The following is an 11,634-nucleotide window of genomic DNA, read 5'->3' on the forward strand; positions in this document are numbered from 1 at the left end:
CTTCATTTTTGTAATTTAAAGTCATTTTAAAAAGTTCAAAATATAACATATAAAAAAAAATCTAATTTTTTTATTATATAATTAATGTGATTGTTTAAGTTTTTTTTTAATAAAATAAATTTAAACAATAATGAATAAGAATGCAAAAATTGTTATCAAATCTTTATTATTCATAATCATTAATTCCCGTATATATGTAAATCATATTAGGTAATTCCGTAGCTTTTATTTAAGGAAAGAATACACACTTCATATATTTTAGGTTAATATAATGTTCTCTAGTGTTATATAATTATGGAATAATGTGACACCATTAGATTAAACTATACTTTATATTAGATGCTCTAGAATTCTTTGAAATAAAATTTAGAAGGCATTTAGAGTGTCACCTAAGATTTGAGGTTTTTTTTAATTAATACAAAATTAAGGTTCTAACTTTTCAAATGCTTCTCAATTAATATATAGGGGATTACACCTTTGAAATTAATCTATATTGCATTTTAATTTGTTAATGTATACATTACAAGAATATTGTCATCTGCTAACATTACTTGTATCTTCTAAGATATATGTTATACACTATTAGTTAGCCGAAACAATTATGTGTATCCTCTAAGATATTTATTATGGGCTTTTTGCAAAAGTGACCCACAACTCAAAGTCAACCACAAAACTAACCTATGATTTTTTTGAAATTTTCATTTTCCCTATTCACCCCTCAAGTTCAAATAATTTACGAAAATGCCATTAATTTTTTTTTCTTTTCGAAAATGGGCTTTTTACTCTCTCAATCTCATCATCTTCAAGTATTTACAAGATTGTCATTGCCATCAATACACCAACCACCATGAACCACCAACTTGAAGCTCTCAATGCACCTAAAATCGATTTATACTTCCTCTTTTCTCAATTCTTATGAACTTAAACAACATCTCTTTACTTTCTCTCCATATTCATCCCAAAAAACCCAAGATTTTTTTTATGGTTCATAAATGCATTGAAGGTCACGATTCTTGGTGGGTCACTTTCGTTTGAGCTTCTGTATGCTTGGAGAAGACTTCGGTGTGCTAAGGAAGTTATCTCACTAATTTGAGGTATGAAATCGAGTTTTTATCCAGATCTGTTCGCGAAGAAGACTTCTGGGAAGTCTTCTTCGCGTCGACGACTTCCCTGGAAGTCGTCTGGTCAAAGGAGAGGTTAATTTTGCAATTGACTTTTAAATCTATTTTTAGAGACTACTTATATTGAAGTCGTCCATTTTTGTTTGTTTAAAAAAAAATCTCGAGAAACCCAAAGACGACTTCCGTGGAAGTCGTCTGGGATAAACATGTTAGTTTTGCAATTGACCGAATTGTGTCAGAAATTTGACTTTCCCTTGACGACTTACTTGGAAGTCATCCAGTAGAAAATCAAAAATTCAATATTTTAATATAACGAGACGACTTACATGGAAGTCGTCTCAGGTTAGTTTTGCAATTGGAAAATAAAACTTAAATATTTAATTTACTCTAGACGACTTACACGGAAGTCGTCCGCCAGATAACTTACAGAGAAGTCGTCGAGGATTTTATTCCGAGATTCTGGTCAAACCTTTGTTATCTTGGACGACTTCCATGTAAGTCGTCTGGTGGACCACTTCCGTGTAAGTCGTCTAGAAGACTTAAATATTTAAGTTTTATTTTCCAATTGCAAAACTAACCTGGGTTTCCCGAGATTTTTTTTAAAACAAAAGTATGCCAATATTTACAAAGGAAGACTTCCAAAGAAGTCTGGTGTAGAGACGACTTCTATGAAAGTCGTCCTTTGTAAAATTTTAAATGCAAAAATGACCTAAATTGACGACTTCTCTGGAAGTCTACTAGACGACCTTTGTGGATGTCCTATGCGTCAATGTTTAATAAACTTGCATTTTCTCTAAAACTATAAAGAATTTTTAACATTTTCTTGTTAATTCATGTTTATTAATGAATATTTGGACTACTGAATGAAATTTATAATTTAATTGGTGATATTTATTAGGTTACCAACATTAATGTTAATTAAAGTTTATAGCTAATGTGCTTTTAACTCATACATGTTCTATGTTTGCTAATGTGTTTTGTTTTGTTTTTTTCAGATGGATCGTCAGTTACATGCAGTGTATGGGGAATGATTGTTGAAAGATGGCTGTTGGAATTTTGTGGTTGATAAGTTCAAAGGAGCGAGACTGTTCTTTTTGAGTGAAGGTTCGACACATGATGAACATGTTGCAATGGCTCAAAAAGATTATAACCTGGACATGAACACAGAGTCTGTGCAGTTAGCGTACTCATTACCAGAGGCAATGATGCAACGGATGGCTTCAGACACCCCTCATATTCATGTTACAAGTGATAGACAAGTTCAGAACTTGCTCGAGATAGCTAAAACGCATGTAGTATGTCTTTGTGTATCAAGCCTTAGCAAGATGAGAGCTGTTTCAGAGGAAGGGGAAGAGGATGATGAATGGGATGAAGCTTATGAAGGGAATAAAGGTGATGAAGGGGATGAAGATGATGACGATATGGCTGAAGATGAAAATCATGATGGGGAGGAGGATGATGGGGACGAGGATGCTGATATCCTTGTTGTTGCTGAAGCGATTGATGATGCTGAGGATTACAGTGAGTATGGGAAGGTTAAAGATGAGGATGAAGATGAGGAAGAAGATGATGATATGTGTTTTGAAGATTTCAAAGGGACATATGGTAGTGAAGGAGGAAGATCGTATGGTAGCAGGATCTATGTCAACCAGATGTTTGCTAGTAAGGATGCATTTGTTTCAGAGTTGCGGTTGACAGCGGTGAGGCGTAAGTTCTCCTTCAGAATATACATGTCAATGAAAAATAAGTTCTCCTTCAGAATATACAAGTCAACGAAAACTCTCCTTGTGGCAACATGTCGGGTTAATGGTTGTGGATGGAAGATCAGAGCGAGTGTGAAACATGGGACAAACACTTTTTGGGTAACCAAGTATGTGGAAACTCATACATGTTCTGTGGGAGACAGAATCGCCCAGCGGAAACACTGTACTCCGAAGTATGTTGGTAGGCTTTTTATAGATCGTGTTGGAATCATTGATGGGTTGAATCCGCAGCATATCAAAGATGCAATGAAGAACATGTTTGGCATGATACTTGATTACACCACTTCATACAAAGCATTGTTATATGAGCAAGAATTGGTGAGAGGATCAGCGGAAGATGGGTATGAGCGACTGCCTTCATATTTGGAGCAAATCTCCTTAGCAAATCCGGGTTCTATCACTGGTCTAGAACTTGATTCTCTGAATAGATTTAAGTATCTATTTCTCTCCTTTGGAGCTTCAATCCGAGGTTTTCAGTATCAGAGACCGGTCATTGTGGTGGATGGGACTCACCTAAGTGGAAAGTATGAAGGTGTTATGTTAATTGCAGCCGCACCGCACAAGATGGTAATTTTCAGATATTTCCATTGGCTTTTGCGATCGTTGATGGTGAAAATGATGAATCTCGGGAGTGGTTTTTCAAAAAATTGGCGAGTTGTGTATCTGATGAGTATCCTCTGGTGATAGTCTCTGACCGGCACACGGGCATTAAGAATGCATGTGATAAGTTGTTTCCATGGGCTACCCGAGGAATATGTTATTATCACCTTCAACAGAACATTGTCAAAAAGTATAAAGGGAAGCATCTCTTGTACTTGGTGAAAGGTGCTGCTTTTGCTCATACACTTTACGATTTTGACCGGTACATGGATGAGATAAGGAGTGCAAACCCGGAACTTGCAACCTACTTGGATAATGCCGACGTGACCCTATGGTCAAGGGTTCATTGTCATGGAGACCGGTACAACATAAAAACTAGCAACATCGCTGAATCTATTAATTCCGCACTGAAGCGAGCTAGAGGATTTCCGATTCATTTCCTGTTGGAATTCATAAGGGATAAGCTATCAAGGTGGTTTTGGAAAAGGAGAGAAGATGCTTTGAGTCTCACAACTCAACATAGTCGGGGGGTTGAATACTTACTATTCGATCAGAGATAGCGGATACAATGTCTGTCCAACAAATTGATGGATGGCGATTCTTTTTGGAAGGTGGCAAAAAGGACCGTGTTGTTGATTTAGAACATCGAAAGTGTGATTGTGGTGTCTATGGTGTCGAGAAGATACCTTGTTCTCATGCTATAACAACTGGATCATATGCTGGTTTGCATATCTCCACACTTGTATGCCCGGTCTACTCAAAAGATACTTTGTTTGAAGGATACTCAGAGAATATCTATCCTTGTGTTGGACAACAAGTTGAGGCACGCACATGCTTTCCTCCGGAAGTAAAGCGTGGTCCGGGAAGATAGAAGAAATCAAGATGGCAATCTTGGTTGGAGCTATCTAGGATGAGAGGACGAATGCCCCGGAAGCAACACAGGGTTTATAGGTACTCAGTCAGCAAAGAAACTGGCCATATGCTTCCACATTGTAAGAACTGACGTGGACGACCTTCTCGTAAGTCGTCCAAAAGACTTAACTTCTGGACGACCTTCTGATTAGTCGTCTAAATGACTTAACTTCTGGACGACCTTCTAGTAAGTCGTCCAGGAGACTTAACTCCTGGACGACCTTCTGATTAGTCGTCCAGAATACTATCTATCTGCGTATCGGTTTTGACTTTGTGTTATGAACTTCTCTGTATTGTTATTTATTTGCTTCTGTTATGACTTTGTGTTATGAATCTGTGTTATGAACTTAATTGCAACTTAAAAAGACAACAACTCCACCATTAGATTAGACCATTAAATTAGATTATCCGAAAGGTTACAACACTACCAAACTAATTTCCTACGAAATGATAGTTTGGTACGAGGATAGGTTACAAAAAACTACATCCTATCCTGACCCTGTTACAACAACATCACCTTCCTAATCTGTCATACAAAAGACATTTCATCCCACAAGTTCAAGTACAAATAAAACATCATTAACCTTGCTGGTCATAAGTTGCAAGGTTCTCATCATTGTCTTCGTTCTCTTTTGCATGGCATTCAGGAGTCTCCTTAAATATATCCAACGCCATCTTCTCCCTTATAGCCTTCAAGTTCTTGTTACAAAGCGCTGGAGGAAATGACATCCCAAGAGCATGACATTCGATGTACTTCCAGCGAACACGCCACAATCACCAGCTCGGCACTGAGGTACTCCAACGGTAACTCTCTCATATGTGTATGGCTCCAGTGTGTGCTTGACACGTTCTTCGTCGGAGCCAGCGCACTCAACGAACAGATAAGGGACCATGTTGACAAAAGGCTCCATGAGCACATCGAGGTCTGCAGCACTAATATGTGTTAAAATGCTGTCCCAGACGACTATGTGCCTCTTAGGGATCGATATCCAAATAGCAATCCAATGCTCGTTCTTGAAGTTCACTGGCGCATAAATATCATCCACATCCAACCCCCAAACCTTCATAGATTGGCAAAATGATGGTACAATGCCTACGTGATAATTCCACGCCCCACCAGGGAGTCTTCTTCCTAAGCCGTTGATGTCACCCTCGTCGCTCTTAAATTCCGGGTAATGGTGGGACCACTGACGAGAAAATACATGATCAAGAAAGCACAGTCTCTCGCTCCTGAAATGATGTGGATTATCTTGGTACCGTTGCCTCAGTACATTAATAAAAGCATCCATATGCTGCATATAAAACAATACAAGTAAGAGATATTGTTAAGTCTTCTAGAGTCTTCTGTTAAGTCTTTTCTATAAGACTTAACAGAAGACTAATTGGTAAGTCGTCTGTTAAGTCTTCTAGAGAAGACATAACTACTGGTAAGGGGGAAACTAGAAGACATAGCAGTAGACTTACACCGTCGTTCAACCATTTTAAGGGGGTTCGGAGGGTGAAATAAAACCGACTGGGACATCTACGTGGTTTTTTGGCCATAGGTGTTTTAAAATAACTGGAAACACAAAATGTAGATAAGGAGGATATTTTTGTATAATAAAGGAAGCTATTATGGGACATTCTCACATACGGATCAAGTTTCACCTAGTCAGTGAGCAGCTTCGACATCTTCTTGTCAAAGGGTGCAAAAGGATCATAGCCTTGGCCAACCCTTTTGTTTGGAATGATCACTTTGACAGTGTTGTTTCCCTTAAAAGGAGTTTGCTGTGAGGCAGCAAGTTTCCTTGCTCGCTCACTCTTTCCATGGACATGTACCATAGCAGCATTCCTCCTTATTTGCCTTCTAGTTTCCCCCTTCTGTAAATATGAATCAGTGGGTACTTCTTTGTCCAATACAAGAAGGCTAGGTTCACCACTCTGTTCTGGAGGTTTCTCCTCGGGCTCATTTGCTATAACAAGACTCAGGTCTTTCGAGGAACTCGGTTCCTGGGCGTCATTTTTTCCTGCTTTCGCCCCATTCACACTTTCACTCTGCAATTTTGATGTACAAAATGTGTTTATAAAATATTAACCAAATATCCAAATCACACATCAAAAAATATCCATACATAAGCAATGATCAAAGCACACTAGAAACAAACACACATGTTCCGACATTCAATGATTCGTCCAAGCATACACAAGAAACAAAGCACATCATTCCTTAGACCTAACACTTTGCCTAGTCATTCTCTTCTCTGTGATTTTGGGAGAGGTTTTGGTACTAACCCCTGCCTCTGAACGAACCTCTCTGTAGGAGGCCCTTTACTAGCCTTTGCACGTGCCTCAGTGGACTTCTCTTTACTAGCTTTCTTTCGAGGTCTTCCACTTTCTTCCTTCACACCACTCTCTGTCTCCGCTGCACTCACTTCCTTCTTCACTCTCGGGTTTAGTACCGGTGACTTCCCAGCAATCCATGGTCCACTTCCAATTAGCTTTCGCATTAAACATTACTTTAATTATATTCTCCGCGGCCGGGTCCTCCACATCAAAGTCCCATCGTGGAAACATCTCAGCATAGTCCTTGTGGACGAAGTTGATCCCGCTAGTCTGCAAAAATAAAAGATATCAACTCAGATAACAAAGACTGAAATCATCCAGAAAAGACTTCACAGAAGACTTCAAAGTAAGTCGTCTGGTAAGTCTTCCAGATAAGACTTCGCAGAAGACTTAAAGTAAAGTCGCCCAGATGACATAAATTTAAGTCTTCGGCGAGGTTTTCTCTGGAAGACTTACCAGACGACTTACTTTAAAGTCTTCTGTGAAGTCTTAGGGAGTGAAGTTTAAATACCTGTTTGCTAATGGCCTCTTTAAAAAATATGCGTTCTCTGCCACCATTGTAAGCCAACAACAGCGGAGACGGTCTGTCTGGTAGGGGATGCCCGAAATTAGCACCAAATTCTGGCAGAGCAAAGTACGCCCACACCTGGAGAACTTGACCAAACCCATTAACAGTGAATGAATTTGAATCCAAATTTACACCCTTCATAGACTCCATCCCATCAGCACCTTAAACGCACCTTAAACACCACTCCCCCCCAAGGATAATTCTCAAATCTTTCTAAATCCATCACTAGCCTTGCAAGACTAGCCCGTGTAGCGGTTGAGTACTTTCTCCCTTCAATGAATCCAGTGAAGATGGCAAGGTAACCGAGCCGCATGCGATCTTCCCGAGACCACTCCTCGCATCTCCCAAATGCTGCTTTTATGTGCTTAGTAGTTGGCCCATCATCGACATCAACACCCATCATCTCCCAGAAAGCAGCCATCTCCTTCGTAACCTCAACCCTTGGATTTTCCAGGTCCTCGATGTAATCGCAGTTCAGACCAGTGAGGTGTTCAAACTCCAACAGTGAAAACCTCACCGGTTGTGGACCAACGAGACTCCAGAGCTCAAACTTCTTCTTGATGTTAAGCTGGAAACTGAGCATATAATGAACCAGCCTTAAAGCCCAGCCAAAATTCAGCTCCTTGAACTTGATGAACACTACCAACTTCGACTCCTTCAGCTCCTCATATTCGTCAGCGTTTAGAGCTCGCCTTAGTGCAGTAAATAGCTTCGAGTCATCAATGTGTTAAGAAATGCTCTTCAGTGCAGGGGGCTCTTCCCCTAATGTATACATCTGCTGCGGGAGTGATGGTAAATCCATTTTCCGGCCTGCAAAACAATAAAAAACAAGCATCTCAAACACATAACAAGCGCATTATTCTAAATACAAATACTGGAAGACTTGCATGTAAATTTTAGTGAGAAGACTACTGAGACGACTTCCAGGAAGTCTTCTACAAAGTCTTACACTCTGGACGACTTCCAACGACGACTTAGGTCGTCTGGAAGACTTCCAAGAAGTCTTCTACGCAGTCTTACACTCTGGAAGACTTCCAGGAAGTCTTCTACGAAGTCTTACACTATGGAGAATACAATTTTTAGGGTTTTACGGCGGCTAAACGCCTTAAGACAAAAGAACTTACCGGCGGCGGAGTTCAACGAGACGCAGTTTCAGATCTGAAACAAAGGAAGCGGATGGTCAGTTTAAACTACTAAAAACTCTACGCCATGAAGGAGAAACAAGATTCGTCGTAAGGGGAGATATTACCGGCGGTGAGAACGACGGAATACGCGAGATTACCGGTGGTGAGAAATGTGAGAAAATAATCGCCTTCGAAATCACCTCTGGAGAGAAACGGTGCTAGGGTTTTGGAAAGTTGTGAAAAAGTGAAAAAATGGTATTTATATGTCCGGTAAATGATCCGGTTAGGTTTAAAAGTACATTGGTAAAATAAAGGATTCGGTCCCTGTAAGTCGTCCATCTAAAATTATTCACCAGACAACTTCTATGGAAGTCGTCTAGACCCTAAACATAACCCCTAAACTTAATTAACTAACTAAACACTTCATAAAATCAAATTAAACTTCAAAAGTGTTTACTATACACAAAAATAAACACTTATAGGTAAAATTTTAATTTTTCAAAAAAACATTCAACTTTTCCAAAATCTAACCCTAAGAATACATACAATATTACAACATATGTTGCCAAAGCCTAGACCAAAGAATACCATAATTCACTACCTACACTCATCTATGTTGAAAACAATTCAATTTTGTTATATTTTAATTTATATCACTTAAAACTGTTTATAATTACATGATTTTAATTTTTCGCTTATCAAAATATTTTTTAAAACATTTATAAATTATTTTTAAGATCAGCTACACCAGAAGACTTACTTTGAAGTCGTCTAGAAGACTTCTAGAATCTCAGACGACTCAGACGACTTAATGGGGCTATATTCGTAAAAATGACTTCTGTTTTTTTGTTTGGTCACAAGGGGCTGACTGAAATTTCACAAGACTTTTAGGTTAGTTTTGCATTTGATTCAAGTTTGGGTATAGGTTTGTGTTTAAAATCAAGTTGTGAGTCATATTTAGCAAATCCCCCGTTTATTATTCGTTAATAACCCTTTTAAATACCATTACACCATCGAAATTAATCTATCTTGCAGTTTACTTTGGTAACATATACATTATAAGAATATTGATATCTACTAACATTACTTGTATCTTCTAAGGTATATGTTATACACGAAATAATTATGTGTATGCTCTAAGATATTTATTATTCGTTAATAACCCTTTTAAATACCATTACACCATTGAAATTAATTTATCTTGAAGTTTACTTTGTTGACATATACATTATAAGAATATTGTTATCTGCTAACATTACATGTATCTTCTAAAATATATTAGAATATATACTATGCAACCTTCACGATTGTCTTTACTTATGTGTTCCTCTTCTTTTGAATCTCAAGATTCACTCTCACCATCTGAAAGAACACGGAAGGATCAGAAGCAAACATGTAACTAAAGAAAGATCAGAAGCAAACCTGCTTAGACTCAAACTTTCGCTGCCACCTTCTAGCATCCCAAAGATTCACTCTCACCATAATTTTGTGGTTCTCAAATAAGAAAATGGTCACTAGAGAAGAATTATCAATAAGTAGACAGAGAGAGGAACAACTAAAAACATGTTGATTGTTGATGAAGAGTTGAGGAGGCAAAAGAAAGAGATGGTAAACATTGACGATAATGAAAATAGGATAAGGAGAAAAAGAAAAAACTATTAAAAATATAAATTTTTTTGGTTTAAATCAATGTGCTGGCAAACCTATAAAATGAATAAGAAGCTATAATTTATGTGGCCAAATCTGATGAGATCGTAGAGGAAAGGACATTATGGAAAGAATACAACAAAAATGCTACAGAAAAATGAGATTTAAGGTGCGTGAGGGTATTTAGTTAATACTACCTCACATGATGGTATACACAGCAAATTGACTTTTTACTATATTATTAGAGTTATAATATAAAAATTATTTTGGGTATTAACCAAGCATGAGTATTAGAATATAATTAATTTTTGCAGAACTCAAATAAGCATCATAAAAAGCCAAATTAACACAATATTATTATCTCAATTTTTTTAATTACTATTTTGATATTACTTTTATAAATAAAAAATGAAACATGATCCGTGTTTAGCACGGGTTCTAAACTAGTTTACATTTATAAAATGATTCTGGAATAATATTATAGTGTGTCTTTTCGACAATAATAATAATGATATTATAGCTAATGCTGGACTATCATTTTTACAACTGTTTTGTAACCAGTCCGAAGTTTTAGTATATTCGAATAACCACAAATTACATTGTATGTACATATTCACACAATTGCTTTGTGGCTAATCGTAGATCTACATTTCTACAATGTGTGGTTTATAGCTATTTAACCACAAAAGACTCTAAAATAGACATGCAATATTTTATTATAAAAATGTGACTATCTAAGATTCAAGACTAATTACGAAGATTTTACAGATCTATATGCAATTTTTTTGGTAATAATTGATTTTTTTGAATCTACATTATAATAGGGCAGTTGCATCACTCCTGATGCGACACGTCAGCGATATGTGGGTCCCACTTTTAAAAAGTGTGAAAAAAGTGTCATGTCCGTGACTCGAACCCAGGTTTGAGATATAAACAACAACATTTATACCACTGAGCTAAAGGATTCTTCGTACATTGATGGCTGAAACAAATATATATTTATGAAGGCCGGAAACCTTTGCTTCTTCGGTTTTTTCTGTGGGACCCACATTTATTTATTTTATCTAATGATTTAATAAATACTTTATAACTCACCTTTTGAAATGGGATTCGTTAAAAAAAAAACTCAATAAACCTCTTTGGTCTGTAAGCGTTCTCTTCAATGGAAGTTTAGGGTTTTCAATTTTTAATCATCGGTTCATGACTCATCCAAAAAACACAGATTGACTCTTTGAGTTTCGTGAATCAGTTTTTCTTCTTTAGTCTCTACATCTCCCCATCTTTAATAAATTCATCATCGGTTCTTTTATTTTGCCAGATAAATCATGATTGTGTGGTTTTAATTTTTTTTGGTCATCCTTGGCTTGCACCCTTTGATCTAACCAAGAAGAAGAAAAAGACATTTGTCGTTCAGGATGCCATTGAGGACTCAGCTGAGTCACACGGGAGACATACTATCTGGTGCCTGATTGTTCAAGAAGAGTTTATGTGCTGTGAAACATATTTGTTTCTTTTCATCAGTTGCTTTGTTTAATCTTTTTTCCTGCAAATAATGATGGCTTTGACAGTTCATTCAC

General features: G+C 37.3%; 1 protein-coding gene and 1 long non-coding RNA gene across 2 annotated transcripts; both read right to left on the reverse strand.

The window, feature by feature from the left end:
- Positions 1 to 6,742: 6,742 nt before the first annotated feature.
- On the reverse strand, positions 6,743 to 7,436 carry LOC106314860. Its single transcript, XM_013752672.1, has 2 exons — positions 7,230 to 7,436; positions 6,743 to 6,988 (listed from the first exon to the last, which is right to left on the reverse strand). Exons 1-2 carry the CDS (start codon positions 7,434 to 7,436, stop codon positions 6,743 to 6,745), a joined length of 453 nt encoding a protein of 150 aa, XP_013608126.1.
- Positions 7,437 to 9,595: 2,159 nt separating this feature from the next.
- On the reverse strand, positions 9,596 to 10,092 carry LOC106317138. Its single transcript, XR_001265064.1, has 2 exons — positions 9,833 to 10,092; positions 9,596 to 9,772 (listed from the first exon to the last, which is right to left on the reverse strand). It is a non-coding gene; the product is annotated as an uncharacterized LOC106317138 (long non-coding RNA).
- Positions 10,093 to 11,634: the final 1,542 nt, after the last annotated feature.

This window comes from Brassica oleracea, chromosome C9 (genome assembly GCF_000695525.1).
Source record: "Brassica oleracea var. oleracea cultivar TO1000 chromosome C9, BOL, whole genome shotgun sequence".
Lineage (NCBI taxonomy): Eukaryota > Viridiplantae > Streptophyta > Magnoliopsida > Brassicales > Brassicaceae > Brassica > Brassica oleracea.